At 45.7% G+C, this 19,428-nt stretch overlaps 1 protein-coding gene across 11 annotated transcripts in view; it reads right to left on the reverse strand.

Annotated features, from left to right (window-relative positions):
• ASAP3 (ArfGAP with SH3 domain, ankyrin repeat and PH domain 3) overlaps nucleotides 1-8,549 on the reverse strand; it is a 49,036-nt gene extending 40,487 nt beyond the window's left edge. For 5 of the 11 annotated variants that reach the window (XR_005030683.2, XR_005030684.2, XM_036914664.2 and 2 more), the window contains exon 1: nucleotides 8,288-8,549. Coding sequence is in view for 9 of the 11 variants with exons in the window: in XM_036914664.2 (XP_036770559.2) it covers nucleotides 8,288-8,416 (129 nt within the window). In the remaining 2 variants the exon portion in view is untranslated. The remainder of the gene's footprint in view (nucleotides 1-8,287) is intronic. The other 6 variants (XM_036914666.2, XM_036914665.2, XM_036914669.2 and 3 more) reach the window with 2 other exon arrangements.
• Between the last annotated feature and the right edge of the window lie 10,879 nt (nucleotides 8,550-19,428).

A 19,428-nucleotide genomic window follows, 5' to 3' on the forward strand; every position in this document is an offset into this window, starting at 1 on the left:
CGGTGCCAGAACTGCACAATTTTATCGCTCGCTCGTAGTAATTACTTCACCCCTGTTGGAATTATCTTCCCTTTTTCTCTGTGTGGTTCCTGATTTCTTTATCCCATATACAGGTGTCATTTAGTAAAAGGGAATTTTGAAAAGAGCATTAAGTATTTGTTAGTTGGCACGTGTATGCTAGATGCTTTGTATGAAATCCCCTTAAACAACCCCATAAGATAGTTATTATCACCCGTGACTTATAGATGGGGAAATATTCGATTCAGAAAGGTTTAAGTCACAGGCCTGAGGTCACACAACCAATAGGGATTCAAACCTAGGTCAGGCTGACTTCAGTTCTTGGACTCTCCATAGACCTCAGCCACATGCCTGCACACCTTGGGCTGTCAATCATCTTTTCATGAGCATAAGTCTTTCTTCTTCCCAGATGGGAGCTTGTCTTGTCCGTCCATGCCCTCAGACCCCACCATCCTGCTTCTGTCCACAGCAGATGTTCAACAGAGTTTAATGGATTACTGACCTTCTGTGGGGGTGCAATGGCTCACCACAATATTTCTTACCCTGACTGCTTATCAGAGTTACCCAGGGAACTTCTGACCTGCTTCCTTGCCCAGACCTCACCCCCAAGAGATTCTGATTCAGTAGGTTTGGGTGGAGCCTGTAGCATCGAAAGTTCTTAAAAGCTCAGTCAAGGTAAAAATCCAGCCAAGTTAGAGAAACTTTAGCAGCTGCTTCCAGCTGGGCCTCCTGTATCCCCAACTCAGGCCCACCCACTGACCCCAGTGCAGCCCAGTTATCATGTTCCCAGGACAAAGGGAGTCCAGGGCCCTGCCCCAGAGTCCGGGGAGCTCACTGTCCCTCCCCAGACCTCACCACCTCATGCGTTCTGGGCCCAAGCACTAGGCCCATCCAAGGGATCTTCTAGCAACGTGTGTCTGAGGACTATATTACCAAATTGCCTTCAGGGAAACCATTTCCCTTCTGCTCTGACCTGAAGTTCCAGTTTCTGTCCCCAAACCTGCCTGCACCTGCATGACCAGAAACAGCTAAGCAACAGGCAAGGAACTGAGCACCAAAGACTGAAATCTGGGGAGGGGAGGAAACTTTTCAAGGCTGGGCTTGAGGCTAGTAACTCCAGGAAGACCCTCTGTCCTTGTGCAGAGGCAGCTGGTTATGGGGAGAGTCTGGGCCCACGTGGAGCTGGGTTCTAAGCCCATCCTGGAAAACTCTCTTGGCCCAGATTCCTACCATCATCCCATGTCTCTGCTTCCCAAGGAGAACTTCTTATCTGCCCCCTCTTTTAATCAGTCCAGACTGGTGTAGAGGGGAAAATAATAGCATTAAACACATTCTTAAGGTCATCAATGATGATACTGATGTGTGTGATGTGTGACAATGGAGTCATGTCTGTCATTTTCTCATTTTACCTCTGGATATCCAGGCATCATCTGACAGAAGTGAGCATTGCTTCCTGATTCAAGCATTCCTCTCCTGGCTTCTGGAGCACTGTATTATTCTCCTGATTTCCCTCCCTCCTCACTGGCTGCTCCTTCTCAGTCTCCTTTATTAACTGCTCTCCCATCCTAATTTCCTGATCCTGGAGCCACCCAGAGCTTGGGCCCAGGCCTGGTCATTCTTCTCTCTGGGTGATCTTATCCATTCCCATAGCTTTAAACACCAGCTAATGCAATGTATGCACATGTTGTTCATGGACTGCCAGCTCGAGCATCACCAGGGGTGTTAGTTAAAATGCAGATTCCCAGACACCCTCCTGCATGCTGGCAAACCTGCCAAGGACATGGGTCATTTTTTGTCAGTCTGGCAGCTGAACCTCCTTCCTACATCTGGGAAATTACTTGCACAAGCCTCGGCTGGGCTTGCCTCCTACACAAGCTGACAAGACCAAATTCTTGCCTTTCCAGACTCCCTTGCAGCTAGGGTTCGGGTATATGAGCTAGGCTCAACCCATCAGAGGCAGTCACCGCAGACTTTGACTCAGGAGCAGAGATGGTGAAAGATCCATTCTTATGCTGGTGGCACCGGCACACAGGTGCCCGGTTTCCAGGGGACAGCGATGGTGCAAGCTGTGGCATTTAGTGCACGGCAGCAGTGTCCTTGGCAAGCAGGCTCAGTGGAGTGATTCTGGCTGAGATCCTGCCTGCTGCCTTGCCCCAGTTCTCCAGCTTCCCAGAAATTCTGTGAACTACTGAATATTCCCTTTCAATGAACTCTTTTGTTTATATCAGCTCAGGTTACTTTCTGTTACTTGTAATAAGAAGCCTAAGTAAGTTACAGCTACCAGATTGGACTCTCTGGGAATGATGTCAGCTGACTGTCACACAGACACAAATTTAAAACCTACTATCTCAAGACTGACAACTCTCAAATGTGTGCCTCCAGCCCACTCCTTTGATCTCAAACTCAACATCCAAAAGCCTTCTTGACATCTCCACTTGAATGTCTCAAAGATCTTTAAGATGAACAAACAGAATTCTTGATTTTCCCCAAAACCTGTTCCTCTCCCAGATCTCCCCTTCCCAGGAAGGGTGAATGGCATTCTTCCATTAGGAATTTGGGAACCATTCTTGACCAATCCCCACATGTACTCCATCAACAAATCCTGATGGTACTACCTATAAAATACTTCTAGAATCTGCCCACTTCTCTTCTCCTCCAATCACAGCCCTATTCACACCACTGTCAACTCCTCCATGAATAGCTACAACAGCTTCCGTGAGTCCTCTCCTGCCCCTCCAATCTAGTCTCCACACAGCAGCCAGCTGATAGGATCTTTCTAAAGCAGAAATTGGATCATGTTGCTTGACTGCCAAATAAATAAAACCCAACTCATTACCAGGGCCTACAAGCTTGAGCAGATCTAGCCCCTGCCTACTTTCCAAACTTGCCTGGTTTTGCTCTTCCATTTGCCCAGCACTATGCTTCTGTCCCTCTGGCCTCCTTCCAATGTCACAAATACTTTAGGTTCTTTACTGCCTCAGGATCTTTGTCTAAGCTGTTCCCTCCATGTGGAGCACCCCACCCCCACCATTATTCTCTATCAATGTTCCTTTTAAATATTCTTCTTTTATTTATTTTTTATTCAAACAACATTTTCAGGGTGCCTACTATAGTTTTATGCTAAATACGAGGGATACAGGAGTGAGATTAGATTCTATTCTCATGGAGTTAAAATCTAGTGAGAAACCATATTTTAATAAAATTATACAAATAAATATAAAATCTATCTACGATGTGTGCTGCAAAAGAGAGAGGTACAGGACTATTCGGGAGAGGTACAGAGAAAAAGCTGAGAGAGAAGTTAGGAGGACGCTTAAGTAAGTGTTCCAGGTGAGAGGTGATGGTGGCTTGGAGTAGGGCAGGGATACAGCGAAGTGGGTGGACTGCAGAGATGCTTAGAAGGTAAAGTGATGACCCTTGGTGAGCAAGAGTGCACATGGAGGTGTGAGGCATTTGGCTTGTGTAACAGAAGAGAGGGAGGTACCACTCACTGAGAAGGGAACACTGGAAGGGCCAGCCTGTGGGGACTGATGAACATTGTTTTGGACATGTTGAGGTGTCTCAGTGAAATAGCCAAGTGAGGAGTTGGACGTGAGGGTCTGGGCTGGAGGTACAAATGTGTGAATCACCTAAAGACAGGAGAGGACTGAAGTCATGGGTGTGGATGAGACTGCTAGGGAGCAAGGCTGGCATGCAAACAATGAGGACCTGGGAACAATCCTCAAGGAAGGCCTTGACCACGAGGATAAGCCTTCATGGCACTTACACAGCGTGCACTTACTGACTTGTTTGTTTACCTGTTTGCAGCTGTTTTCCCCAGAAGACTGTAAGCTCAGTGGAGCAAAGACTGCATCTCTCTTAATGAGCAGTGTGTCTACCCAGGGCCTAATACAGAACCTAGCATGGAGCAGTCCCCAGGCACTATGCTGGGTGCTGGGTGCCTCGGCAGGGCCAGCCTCACCCATTCCTTGAACAACATGATTGAGTCCACTGCTCCCCGCTATCCAGTAAAAAGCCCAAATGCCTAATTGGCATTCAAGGCACTCCAAGTGCTGTACCCCCTTACCTCTCCAATCCATCTTTTTAATTTCCTACACCTGAGCTTTCTGAACTGGGGTTCATCGATACCTGGATAACCAGGTAGGCAAAAACAGGATGAGTACATTGCCTCTCCCTGGAGGCTAGACCATGCCAAACAAAGAAGAACTGCTGGGGAAACTTCAGGGACTTTCCAGGCCTTGCCCCTCTTCTCTGAGAAGCATCCCTCCCACAGCGTAGGTCTCTGTGACTATGTTTACCCTGCTTCAATCCATCCCTCCTTGACCTTTGCTGATGAAATCAGGGGTGGAGATCCAGCTCCTGGAATCAATCCAGAAGTTGTGCTGGGCTACCAACCTCCTGCCAGGAACTGGGAAGTAGGACACAAGACTGGCTTGGGTACCTTTAGATGCTGGACCAGTGATGTCACGTGAATGTGGGACTGAAGCTGCCCGTGTTCCCCAGAAGACTGTGTGATACCCTTTGGGGCTTGTGTGTTGGCAAGGGTTCAGACATGCAGAAAGAAACAGGGTGAGAGCGAGAATGATGAAGCAGCTGCCTTTGTGCTTCCTGACCACTTGCAGGCCTCAAGTCCTGCTGAGGTCTACTGCTATTTATTGCCCTTCAGTCTCATAAGGCACCTCTACTCCTTACAACAAATTTCCCTTCCATATGAAGAAGCTTGAGAGGGTTTATGTTTCTTGCAAACAAACCATCTCTAAGATTATGTAATTTTTATTATTTTTTGTACCACCAAAATGTTATTATTTTTGACGAAGCAGAATGTAACATTCAGAAGACTATTATGGATTAAGAAAGAAATTCTTTCTAAAAACAAGATTCAAAAAAGCAAAGACAAAAAAGAAAAGATAAATTTGACTCCAATAACATTTAAGACTTTTCATTATAGGACATGATACCAATTAGGTAAACATTCTTCCTAATCACCACCCGTGAACTGATAATCTATTTTCTCTGAGGACATACACTGGGAAGCACGCGTATTTCCACATTTACTTCTGGGGAGAATATAGGGACTGTGAGACAGTCAGAGGTGACTTCAGCCTTTTCTGTTCTTAAATGTTTTTAATTAAAAATTATGTTCTTTGAGCAATTAAAATGTCATTAAATCTCAGAAAATATACATAAAATACAAGCCTTTGAAGATTCCTATTTGTGGTGAACTGCTTTATCCAAGACCTTCTTGGACATATAAGCTCACTGGTATAGTAGTTAAGAGACACATGACAGAGCATGAATTCTTACCACTGGTCAAAAATGGCTTACTTGGTTCCTGAATATGCTCTTTCCACCAGTTTCCAAATTCACTCACTTGTCCTTTCCACTTAATGGGGTTCTTCCATCCTTCAAGACCTATCTGGAAGTGTCACCTCCTCCAGAAGCTCTCCTTGACTGTACCAGTCCTCACTGCTCTCTCCCTACCCAGCTCCACTGGCCTCTCAAGGCACTGACTTGTATACCTTTCTCTGGGAACTCAGGACTGACTCTTGGGGTTCCTACTTATCTCCCTAAGATAGGCTACATCTCCCTGACTGGCCAGCAAACCAGAGCAGCATCTTTATATGCTTGGTGCCTAGCACAGAGATGACATAGAGAACTGGAGAGAGCACAGGCCTTTGAGTCAAACACACTCACTGTGTGACACAAGGCAACTACCTTAACCTCTCTAGGCCCATTTTCACCTGTGCTATTGTGAATATCAATGAGATGATGGATGTAAAGGGGCCCAGGACAGGAAGAAGGTGGTTTCACAGGATGTCTTAATACTCCCTCGTGTTTGTACAGTGTTTCACAATTTAAAAACAAAAAACTTTAACAGTCTAGAGGGGTAAACAAGGAGGGATTATTAGACCCATTTTAAGTGTGAAATAACTGAGGTTCACAGAAGTCAGTCACATAGGGAGGATGGGCAGTTGGACTTTAGAAGGCGCTAGAACATCTGTGTGGAAATACCAGTTCTTCCACTACTCAGCTCTGGAAGCTTGCACAAGTCCCTTGCACTCTCTGGACAGTTTTCCCCTCTTAAATGAGAGTGTTCCTAGGTGATCTCTACCTTAAAGGATCTCTCAGTGCTGACATTCTAGTCTCCTATGAACCTGCCCAGGGTCCATCCTAGTAGGACTTGCAAAAGAGGGCTCCAAGTCCCAGGACAGAGTCCCTAGTTACTCCCAGGAAACCAGCTGGGGCTGGAAGACTTGCTTTAAGAACCAGTTGTATTCTGATTCAGCCAAACAGAGCTTCAAGCCTGGGTGTGGGTTAGTCATGCCCAGAACTGGGGGTGAGGGGGTGGGAGGGAGGATGCCAGCATCAAACTACATGTAAATATAAACATGAATGCAAAACCAAACAGGAAACTTCAGAAAAGTTCAATTCAAAGGTCAGAGTCTAACTTTTTGGGCACTGGACTACTAAAGAGAAAAGCTGTGTTTGGGTGCCACAAGCCTTTCTGCTGCAACTAACGAGCGCTTGCGTGCATTAAACTGAAGTCCTGAAGGCAAAGCAGGCTGAGTTTTGTCTGGTTTGAGATGGGGCAAAGCTGAACTCTGACCAGTACCTGCTGCATCCTCCAGATGCATTCCAAGGGCTCCCTACCCCAGGTACACACAAGTGCTGACACACACCAATCCAAGCAAGGCCAGATGCAAGCACATAAAACGGGCATTTCTGTCCCTGGAGAAGGGTTCACAGTACAGCTCTTTCTCCTGCTCCTGCCCTGATTTAACAATTTAATGAACAACTCAGAGAGGAGGGTGAACCGTGAAGGCCCCAAAGAAGCCAAAGGCACTGATCTCTTCTGATGTGAGGCGATGAAGACAAACTTCAGGAAGCTCTCTGATCTCATGATGAAGCTCTGTGGCAATATCCCTGTGAGCCTCCACAGTAAAATTCAAACTACACTGATAGGTGGTAGATTCCAAGCTACTGGTTCTGCCCAAGGAAGGAAGTCAAAGGTAACTGGCGGTCTATTTTAATGAAAACATGTGTCCCTACTATGTGCAAAGCACTAGGCTAAAGTCTGTGAGGGAAATGAGGACAAAGGAGACCCAGTCACTGACTAAGGAGGTCTGTCAATTAATCTGATAATCATTCCACTTATCAAGATGCATGCTTTACCACATTGCCTCATGTAATACCATAGATCTATGAGGTAAACATTATACCCATTTTACAGATGCCAAAAGTGGGGCTTGAACAGATCAGGAACAGATCCAAGCTCACAGCTGGAAAACTGCAGAGCCAGAATTTGAACACAGGTCTTCAATGCTCTTCCTGTCATCTCTAGCACCCCTACAAAGCCATACACACAGAAAGCCTGTAAAGGGAGAGAAGGAAATATTTTCCAAAACATTGGCCTAGGGTATTAGGAACTACTGAGCTTTGTATCTGTCACACAGTGTGTGCTCAAAACTCTTAAGATGAAGGATGAAAGATGAGAGCCGATGCTGAGGTCCAAAAAGCCACCCAAATTCAGAACATCCTCTGAAAATAAGCTACAAAAACACATGTTGGCCCAAAGCTGAGGAGTGTCTACTCTAGAATATTTCCTGCAGAGCGGCCCTGGAAAGTGCAGCAGGTCGGGAGAGGAGGAATGAACTCCAGTGCGCATGGGAATGGGGTGGGGCAGCCTGCAAGGGCAAAAGAAAAGGCCTGGGACTCGCTGCTGGGAAAGACAAAGAGGAGAGGGGAGGGGAGAGGAGACTATAAACTTGCCAACAGCCTGGCCAAGGTGAACCCCAGCTCCTGGCGCCTTCTCATTCGCATTCATTCCACAGGCGCCGGCCAAATCCCAGAACCAGCAGCCAGGGGGTAGGGGGCCTCCCTGAAGCCGGGGAGAAGTTCAGGACTGAGGAACGAACGCCTGCCAGAAGGGGAGTGACTTGTGGGGCAAACTCGTGGGGCTCCGAAGATGGAAACCCAAGCAGACGAAGTGAGGTGCCGAGCAAACACACGTACGACGGGACGGGTCACGAAGAGCATTGGAGGTATGTTCTCCGACCTGTACAGTGTGTCATCGGGGTGACTTTGAGGCCCCCCACAAACGATCCCTTGCGCCCTACCCCGACCTCGAAAGTGAGGACACAGATGTTTGAGATGCACTCAGTTCTCACAAATCTAGGGAGGTGCGCCATCGCAGGTCCACTCACGCCTGTGAAGGTCAAGGCGAAGGCCCCGACCAGACCCCTGACCCCTACCGCCTCGGTTCCCTCACCTCCTCCCGTGCCAGTGCGGCCCCTCGGCACCGGGGCATCTTGGCGGCGAAGGCGGTGGCCCCGGTTGGGGAGCTAAGGTCCTCTGCCGTGACGGCCAGGAATTCGGCGACGCTGAGCTGCTCGGGCATGGCGGGCGTGGGGCTGGGGCGTGAGGACTGCCAGAGAGGGGCGCCGGGGGCGCTCGCTGCACCGCGCTGGGACAGCCTCACCTCCCGCTGCACGCGCCCTCCGGGCCTCCGCACGCCCCGCCCCCTCCGCGCCGCCCCGCCCCCTCCGCGCCGCCCCGCCCCCGGTAGTCCTCGCCCTGAGACGCCGCGTCCCCTCTAGTCCCCTGAGGCCCGAGCTTCCTGACCCATCCCGCCTTTCGGCCCCGCCCCCGGCCTTCCAGCCTCCTTCCCGTCCTCAACCTGGCAGCGGGTCCCCGGCCCCTCGCCGGACTCTTCAGCCCCGCCCCGAGGCCGCCCAGCCCCTGAGAGCTCCGCCCCTGACTCCTGACCGCTCCTCGGCCCCGCCCCTAGTCCTCCCAGCCCGCGACCTCTGGGAACTCCGCCCCTGGCTCTCTGCCCGCCCTGGCCACGCCCCCAAGTAGCACAGCCCCCGAGAGCTCCTCCCCTAACTCTGCCCCGCCCCTGCGCCTGCCCCGCCCCGGGCTCCTCGGGCCCGCCCCAAGCCTCGCACCGCGGCTCCTGGCAGCCCCTGCAGTCTCCCCGCTCCGTCTCCCTCTCCGCCGCTCCGTGGCTTCTTCCCTGCTCTTCCGGCTCCCTGGCCTCCCAAGTTCCCCCCCCTCCCACGGCCTCAGTTCGCCATCCCCGTGCCCCTCCTGTATGTGCCTAGTATCTTCCTCTCCTACCGATTCGTTTCCAACGCCTAAGACCTCGTCCCTCCAACCTCTCCTCACCCCTCCCCACTTACATGCCCCAAGCCCTGCGGGTCTCGGTGCCCCACTCCGCCCCTGATTGCCCCACCGATCCCTAGCCGCTCACACCCAGCTTCTCGCCTGGGCTCAGCGCCTCTCCTGGGCAAACGTCCCGGGTCCTTGGCTCCGCCCTCAGCCGCGAGCCCGGCCTGCGGGGTCCGTGCGGCTAGGCGCCCCTAGGTAGCCGAGTGATATGCGAGAAACACGTCCCTTCATGGAACCTCAGTTTCCTTCTCTGTAAAACGGGAGATCAGATGCCCGCTTGGTTGGAAGAACCTGACGCGTGCGTGTCCCCGATAGGCCCTAACTCGCTCGCCCTCACCTGGCCCTCTCATCCATTTATCCAGTCTTGCTGTGCTCAGTCTGGTGCCTTTAACTCCTCAACCTCCTTCACGATTCCTACCAGGCTAAAGACTTCCACTACTTACCCCCACCAGGAGCCTCTGCCTCTAGGGAACCACCTATATCCTTGGGATGGGTTCAGGATAGAAATGCACTTCGGTTTAATTCTGGAGCCCGAGTGCTCTGAAGAGTCCTTCAGGTAGAAAAATCAGGCAAGTACCGCGGTGAAGAACATTTGCTTTGGAGTTAGATCCAAGTTCCAGTCCTGGTGCTGCTGTTGACAGCTGTGTGCCGCTGGGTAAATCACTTGCTTTTCTAGCCTGAATTTCCTCTTCTTAAAATGGCCTAATGGTATTCTACCCTAAAGGTGATTGAGAGGATTATATAGTTTGCATAGGGAAAAAAAAAAACCCTGAAAAGATAAACACTAAAATACTACCAGCTGATGATAATAGGAATAATACGACTTGTATAATAGAATTAAAATTTGAAAAAATGCATACAATCTGGTGGAGAAGACAGGACAAATATGCTGTGAAGAGAAGACAAGTCGTGACTCTGTGGCATCTTGCTACATTGACAGTGACTTCAATGGAGTGTGGGGGGACTTGATAACATGGGTGAATGTAATAACCACAATGTTTTTTATGTGGAACCTTCATAAGAGTGTACATAAATGATACCTTAATTTTTAAAAATGCTATGAAATACACTCTGGTTCACTCCTCAGTCACCCTTCAACTCCCTCCAGTCTGTTTTCAGCTCTAACTACTCCAAAGAGTTATTTCAAAGTCAACTAGGATCTCCTCTTAAAACACAGCAGGCACTTTTCTTGCTTCAGTCTAGGAACACTTTGCACTGTTAACCATTCCCTCCTTGAAATAACATTTCCCTTGAATTCTGGGACAGCCATTTTCCTTGGTGGTCATCCACCCTCTCTGGCTGCTCCCTTCACAGTGCCCTTTCTGAGAAATTCTTCTGTATGTATCTTAAATGCTGGGGTCATTGGGAGCTTTCTGCCATTCCCTCTGTTCTCACTCTATTCAGGCTCCCTGGATACCTACATCCAACCCCACCATTAATGTATATGTTGTCTGTATTAGTTTCCTATTGCTGCTGTAACAAATTCCTGCAAATTTGGTGGCTTAAACAACACACATTTATTCTCTCCCAGTCCGGAGGTTAGAAGTCTGAAGTGAATTTCACTGGACTGGAATGAAGGTATCAGCAGGGCTGCACTCCCTCTAGGGAACATCTGTTTCCTTGCCTGTGACCATTCTCCTCTACCTTCATTCAAGGGCATCTAGCTTTTGTATCTTATTGCCTTCTTTTCTGCAGTCAAATCTCCTTTGGCCTCTGTCTTTGTGATTACATTTAGGGGTCCCCCAGATTACCCTTGATAATCTTTATCCCAAGATCCTTAATCACATTGGCAAAATTCCTTTTGTCTTATGAGATAACATTTACAGGTTCCAGGGAATATCACCTGGATATCTTTGGGGACCATTATTGAGACTACTTCATCCTCCAAGTCGTCTCTGTCTCCAGCCTGGACCCTTCTCTGGTTTAAGATCTATGTATCCATATGACAAATGCACAGCCAACATCATACTTAACAGTGAGAAGCTGAAAGCTTTTCCTCTAAGATAGGGAACAAGACAAGGATGCCCACTCTCCCCGCTTTTATTCAACATAGTACTGGAGGTCCTAGCCACAGCATTCAGACAACACAAAGAAATAGAAGGCATCCAGATTGGTAAGGAAGAAGTCAAACTGTCACTGTTTGCAGATGACATAATATTGTACATAAAAAACCCTAAAGAATCCACTCCCAAACTTCTAGAATTAATATCTGAATTCAGCAAAGTTGCAGCATACAAAATTAATGCATAGAAATCTGTTGCATTAGCAGAAAGAGAAATCAGGAAAACAATTCCACTCACAATTGCATAAAAAAGAATAAAATACCTAGGAATAAACCTAACCAAGGAAGTGAAAGACCCATCCCATGCTCTTGGGTAGGAAGAATTAATATTATTAAAATGTCCATCCTGCCCAAAGCAATCTACAGATTCAATGCAATCCCTATCAAAATACTGACAGCATTCTTCAATGAACTGGAACAAATAGTTCTAAAATTCATAGGGAACCACAAAAGACCCTGAATAGCCAAAGCAATCCTGAGAAGGAAGAATAAAGCAGGAGGGATCTCGCTTCCCAACTTCAAGCTCTACTACAAAGCCACAGTAATCAAGGCAATTTGGTACTGGCACAAGACCCACAGACCAGTGGAACAGAATAGAGTCCAGATATTAAGCCAAGCATACATGGTCAATTAATATACGATAAAGGAGTCATGGATATACAATGGGGAAATGACAGCCTCTTCAACAGCTGGTGTTGGCAAAACTGGACAGATACATGCAAGAGAATGAAACTGGATTACTGTCTAACTCCATACACAAAAGTAAACACGAAATGGATCAAAGACCTGAATGTAAGTCATGAAACCACAAAACTCTTAGAAGAAAATATAGGCAAAACTCTCTTGAATATAAACATGCACAACTTCTTCATGAACATATCTCCCTGGGCAAGAGAAACAAAAGAAAAAATGAACAAATGGGACTATATCAAACTTAAAAGCTTCTGTACAGCAAAGGACACCATCAGTAGAACAAAAAGGCATCCTATAGTATGGGAGAATATATTCATAAATGATGTATCCGATAAGGGGTTGACATCCAAAATATACAAAGAGCTCATGCACCTCAACAAACAAAAAGCAAATAAGCCAATTAAAAGATGGGCAGAGGATTTGAACAGAAACTTCTCCAAAGAAGAAATTCAGATGGCCAACAGGCAAATGAAAAGATGCTCCACATCGCTAATCATCAGAGAAATGCAAATTAAAACCACAATGAGATATCACCTCACACCAGTTAGAATGGCCAACATCCAAAAGACAAACAACAACAAATATTAGTGAGGATGTGGAGAAAGGGGAACCCTCCTGCACTGCTGGTGGAAATGTAAACTAGTTCAACCATTGTGGAGAGCAGTATGGAGGTTCCTCAAAAAACTCAAAATAGAAATAGCATTTGACCCAGGAATTCCAGTCCTAGAAATTTACCCTAAAATGCAGCAACCCAGTTTGAAAAAGAGATATGCACCCCTATGTTTATTGCAGCACTATTTACAATAGCCAAGAAATGGAAGCAACCTAAGTGTCCATCAGTAGATGAATGGATAAAGAAGGTGTGGTACATATACACAATGGAATATTATTCAGCCATAAGAAGAAAACAAATCCTACCATTTGCAACAGTATGGATGGAGCTAGAGGGTATTATGCTCAGTGAAATAAGCCAAGTGGAGAAAGACAAGTATGAAATGACTTCACTCATCTGTGGAGTATAAGAACAAAGCAAAAACTGAAGGAACAAAACAGCAGCAGAATCACAGAACCCAAGAATGGACTAACAGTTACCAAAGGGAAAGGGACTGGGGAGAATGGGTGGGAAGGGAGGGATAAGGGGGAAAAAGGGGCATTATGAATAGCACACATAATGTAGCAGGGGCAGCAGGGGCAGCAGGGGCACAGGGAAGGCAGTTCAACACAGAAAAGACAAGTAGTGATTCTATAGCATCTTACTATGCTGATGGACAGTGAGTGTAATGGGGTATGTAGTGAGGTCTTGATAATGGGGGGAATCTAGTAACCACAGTGTTGTTCATGTAAGTGTATATTAATGATACCAAAAAGAAAAAAAAAACACCATCAAGAGAATGAAAAGACAAGCCACAGACGAAGAGAATATATTTGAAAAAATACATTTGATAAAGGACTCTTATTCAAAATATACAAGGAACTCTTAGAACTCAACAAGCAAACAACTGGTTAAAAAATGGGCCACAGACCTGAACAGACATCGCCCCAAAGAAGATAGACAGATGGCAAATAAAGACATATATCATAAGGAAAATATGAATTAAACAATGAGAGACCACTACACATTTATTAGGATGGGCAAAATCAAGAACATTGACAACACCAAATGCTGGTGAAGACGTGGAGCAACAGGAATTCTTATCCATGGCCAGTGAGAATACAAAATGGTACACTACTTTGGAAGACAGTTTGGTGGTTTCTTACAAAAATAAACATACTGTAAAGGTACCCACTACCAATGAGGTGCCTGATGGGACAGCCAAGAGTTTATCAACTTTTTCAGTATTTAGGGCTATATTTTTCAGTTAAGTCAAATGAAAGGTCCATCATGATGCAATCCTCTATGAAAAACTTTCAGGATAGAAATAACCTTGGATCATTTTTTATTGTGCAATACTTCATACAGACAAAAGAGCATACATAAAATATACATCAATACATAAAGTATGATTATAAACATAATCAGGGTATCTCTGATCCTGTTTAAGAACCAGAATGCTGCCAATAGGTTTTAAGCTATGTGTCCTTCCCCAATCTAATTCCTTTAGAAATACTAGTTCCTATAATATACCTACCAAAAATAACTATCTGTTTTATATTTATAATTCCCTTCACAAAGGTGTGCATCCCCAAGCAATATATTGTTTAGCTTTGCACTGTTTGAACTCTAAATGAAACCACTGTTTGTATTCTTCAGCGTCTTGCCTATCTTGCTAAACACTGCTTGTGAATTTAATCAGGTTCATACATGTAGCTGTAGCTCATTTATTTTGCTGCTTTTTGCTATTCTGTTGCAAAAGTATATTAAAATTTATTTATCCATTAAAAAAATAAAAATCAAAAATAAATAAATAAACATACTGTTGCCATATAATTCAACAATTGTGCTCCTTGGTATTTACCCAGATATGTCCGTATAAAAACACACATGGGTGTTTATAATAGCTTTATTCATAATTGTCAAAAATTGGAAGCAACCAAGACGTCCTTCAGCAGCTGAATGGATAAACAGTGGTATATCTAGACAATGGAATATGATTCACCACTACAAAGAAATGAGCTGTCAATCTGTGAAAAGACATGGCATAACCTTAAATACATATTACTAAGTGAAAGAAGCCAATCTGAAAGGTTACCTATTGTATGATTCCAACTACATGATATTCTGGAAAAGGCAAAACTACAACAAAAAGATCAGTGGTTGCAGGGTTGTGGGGATGGTTAGGGGAAATATGACCAGGCAAAGAACAGAGGAGTTTTAGGGCAGCAAAAATACTCTGTATGATATTATGATGATGGATGGATGTCCTTCTACATTTGTCCAAATGCACAGAGTGTATAACACCAACAGTGAACTGTAAGGTAAACTATGGATTTTTGGTGATTATGATGTAAGTTAAAAAAAAAGTGCCATTCTTGTAAGCGATATTGATAATGAGGGAGGCTATACATGTGTGGGACAGGTGGTATTGGGAAATCTCTGTACCTGCCTTTCAGTTTTGTTGTAAACCCAAAACTGCTCTACAAAAGTAAAGTCTTAAAAAAAAAAAAAAAGATCTATGTATCCAACTGCCTATGGGACAGTTTCATGTTGTTGTCTCACAAACACCTAAAAGTGTTTATGTGCAAAACTGAACTCATCCCCTGTGTCCTGCCCCAGCCTCAACTCCTCTGTTCCTGTCTTCACCGTGCACCCATGGGGGATTACCCTCCTCATCTCCTTCCACCAGTCTCCACTCAGTCACCAAGGATTATCACTACCTCCTACCTGTCTCATAGCACGGCCACCTTCTCCCTTCAGGCCAACCCGAGTTAAGGGCATGCCACCTCTTACATCCTCATTGGTCTCCCTGTCCCCAGTCTTGTATATGTGATCGGTCATTCCCCTGCTTAGAACTCTTCAATGGTTCCCATTGCTCTCTGGATGAAAGACAAACTTTTTTATGGTTACCTGGTCCTTTATGATCATATTGCTCCCGCTATTTGCAGCTTTATCTCTTACCACTCCCTCCCTGCCATGATCTGTGTCCTCTCACTACTCTTCCCTCTGCCTTAACACTCCCCTACCTCCTTTCAACTGGACAGATTACATATCAATGCCTCCAGGAAGCCTTCCCAGATGTCCTTCTCCTTCTAGGGTCTTCTACAGGATGGTATCCCCTGCCACAGCACATCTCACTGTGGACTGTAATCACCTGTTTTTGGTCTGGGTCTCTGGCCCACTTATTTATTTACTGAACATTTACTACGTACCAGTCACAGTGCTGAGGGCTAAACAAGCAATACTAGATCACTCAATACCCACAATAGCCCCCAGAAGCAGGTAACATTATTCTTCTCAATTCTGTGTTATAGGTGGGAAAACTGAAGCTTAGAGAGGATAATTTGTATAAAGTCAGAATGAACAAGTAATATAACCAAGGTTCTAACCTGGATCTGAGTGACTGTAAGGCCTTTTTAAATTTTTGTTTTGTTTCATTATTAATCACCAAAGTATGCTACCTAACTAGAAAATATTGCCTCTTGTAAATTAAGTAGATATAAATGGTCCACATATTCTCTCCTAAAATTAAAACATGCCACCCACCAGAGGCAGAATACTGTCATAATATCTTGCAGGCTAACAAACTCCTTATTATTTTGTAAAGCAAGTACTTCAACATCAAATCCTATATTAGGTATTCATACTGAGAGACATGTACTACTGATGGTGGGCCCCTTTCTGAACATAACTTATATTTCAAGACTTTTGGGAGAAAACTGAATAACAAATGGTAAATCATTTACAGTATTATTTGGGAATAAGAGCTCCCCACAGCTATATCAGAATAAGTTACAAAATTTTTGGGAATTTTCAGAGAAAACATGTGCCTTCAGGCAAATTTCCAGTTGCTTCAAGTTATTTCCCCTCATGTAAACATTCACTTTACTAGAACTATTTCAAGGGGGTGAGTTTGAGACATACTACTTATAGAATGGCTGTTTCTAGGTTCCTGGACCAGCATATACAAAGTTGCTTGTTCAATCAACAAACATTTATCAGGCTGTTCTAGGTGTATTCCTGAGTGGAAAACGAGGAGACAGGCAAGATATGGAACAGTTCTCAAGGAACTTGTGCTCAAATAATCATGAGATGCAAATGCACTCGAAGAGGTATGATGGGAATTAGGGATGGGGAGGAGAAGTGAGCCCTTTCAGCATCTGATTCAGGGAAGCTGGGGAGGCTTCAGAGAAGAAGGGGCAGCTTAGCTGAGGGTTTGAGGGAACTGGGGACAGAATGAGCAAGGAAAGACAAGGAAGACAGACAGTACAGAAGAGTCCACTCCCATCAGCAGGGATCCATGCTGGAACATCTCCCATAATAAAATAACTCCTCTTGACCTGACTTCTCCTTCAGCTACTGCCCCATTTCTCTGTTCCCTTTTGCAGAAGAAGTCATTGGCACGTCCCCACTAAATTCACAGTATCCTATTCCTCTGCTCTAATATCTTTCTTTTCAGTAAAATAACCTGTTGCTTTTGTTTATGTGTTTATGTGAACAATTCGATTATGTTGAAATTTTCCCTAAATTTCCAGGCTTGGGTAATCTTTAAGCAATCTATAGATATTTGATATCACATCATGCCCAAGATCAGGTTTTTATTGGGTTAAAGTAGAGGAGAAAAATGTAAGGATTCCAGTGTTTGAGGTACCTAATGCAAATACTCTCTTCGGGTGCCATAACTTTCTAAATAGAACCTGTTAAGATAGCTTCTCTTCATTTCTGGATGCCACGGTACAGAGTCAGGAGCAGCTGCTTGGACAATTTGTTTACCAGTGTCACTGGAGTATTGTGCTTGATTGCGAGTCACAGGCAGACTGCCATGTGTGGAGAAGAGAATCCAGGATTTTGCTGGATTGAGCAGTGGGGAGGGTGAGAAGTGAGCTCGGAGAGGCCCTGAAGGCATGCTCTGTCCTGCGATAGAAGCTGGAAAAGGAGGGGGATGCCTGCACGCCACTCTTCTCTTAAACTCCCTCGGATCAGGCTTTTGCACCTGCTGGCCACTGAAACTGCTGTTGAGGTCACCAGTGCCCCCCATGTTGCTGACCCCAACATCAGTCGTCACTTCTCACACTGCTTAGCCTTCCAGAAGTTTCTTTGTGCTCCTTCCATGCTACACCTTCTTCACTTGGCCCCCAGGACACCAAACTGGCCTGATTTTCTTCCTCCCTCACTTGTGGCTCCTTGACCACCTTGTTGGTTCTTCTGTCCTTTCTGATTTCTTAACACTGAAGACCCCAGTCCTCGGTCTTCTGCTCTGCTACCTCTGTGCTCACTCCCTTGACGATCTCATCCAGTCCCATGAGATTAAATACCACTTAGATCCTGCTGATTCCCAAACTTAGAACTCCAGCCCGGACCTCTCCCCTCAACTCCAGACTCCCATATCCAATGGCCTCCTTGACACTCCCACCTGAAAGTCTAATAGGGCATCTTGAACTTAATATGTCCGAAGCTGAACTCCTGATTCCCCTCCTGAAAACTCCTTCCCCGCGTATCAGGAAATCTGTTGGTTCTACTTCCCAGATAGAATCCAAATCCACTATTCCTCATCAACTAACCACCACTCACTCGATCCAAGCCCCCATCACCTCTTGCCTGGACTATTTCTGGAGCATTCTAACTGGTCTTTCTGCTTCTACCTTTGCTTCTGTACAGTCTGTTCTCAACAGAGCCACAGTGATCCTTTAAAATTTCTTGTCAGATCATGTAATTTCACTCCTCAGAACTCTCTAATGGCTCATTTCACTCAGACTAAAAGCCAAGTCCTCGCAGGGCCTGCAATCCCCCACATAATCTATCTCCCTTTGCCCACATTTACTTTTGCTCTTCACCTTGTTCCCCACCTCTGCTCTAGTCACACTGACTTCCTTGTCCCTTGAAGATACTAGGCACACCCCTGCCTCAGGACCTTTGCACTGGCTATTCCCCCTGCCTAGAATGCTCTTCCCTCTGATGTCCATAAACGTGAGTCCAACTCCCTCACTTTTTTTCAAATCTTAGCTCAGCTCTCACTACCTTTATGATGCTTATCCTGACCATCCCATTTAAAACTGCAATCACCTGCCTCTCCCCCACACTCTGAATCACCTTACCATGCTCTATTTTATCCTATCTAACACTTAGACCTTTTAATGTGCTGCTTTTCTTATTTGTCTATTGTCTATTGTTGCTCCCTCTATTCAAATGTTAAGGTCTATGAGAGCAAGCACTTCTTCACCCTGATTAGGACTTTGTGGGAAAACAGGTTATGTGCCCAGCCTTTGGAGCCAAACTGCCTGGGTTTGAATCCTGGCTTTGCTATCTACCTTGGGTAAATAGCTTAATCTCTGTGGGCCTCAGTTTCCTCATCTGTAAAACTGAGGAATAATGGTACCTCCCTCACTGCGGTTATAGAAATGATGAAATGAGATGATGGATGCAAAGGATTTGGCAATAGTGCCTGCTCCATAGTATGTCTTAGTTCAATGAGTGTTAGTTATTGTCCCCACATCCAGTCCATAGTAGGCATGCAGTGAATATTTGCTGGGTCACGTAGGTATTATTACCTATATCTTACTGTTGCCCAAAGCTACAAGACCAGTGAGTGGCAGAAGCAAAATCAGAACCCAGGTTCATCTGTCAACGTCTCTGCTGCCTCTGCCACCCCACGGCCTGTTCCGGAGGCAGATTCCAGGCTCTGGAGAATTCACGTTTCACGTCATGGGGTGAGATGACACCAGAGACTAGAAGTGAAAATGAGGATTGCTGAAGGGAAATGGACCCAGAAGGGGCTCCTCCTCACCCTTAGGACAGAGTCCATGCTCCTTTGCGTGGCCACAAGCCCCATCCTGACCTGGCCACCTGTCTTTTCAATTCTGCCTCTCAGGAGAAGAAAGCCAACCTCCAC

The sequence above is a fragment of the Manis pentadactyla genome, chromosome 4 (assembly GCF_030020395.1).
Source record: "Manis pentadactyla isolate mManPen7 chromosome 4, mManPen7.hap1, whole genome shotgun sequence".
Taxonomy (NCBI): domain Eukaryota; kingdom Metazoa; phylum Chordata; class Mammalia; order Pholidota; family Manidae; genus Manis; species Manis pentadactyla.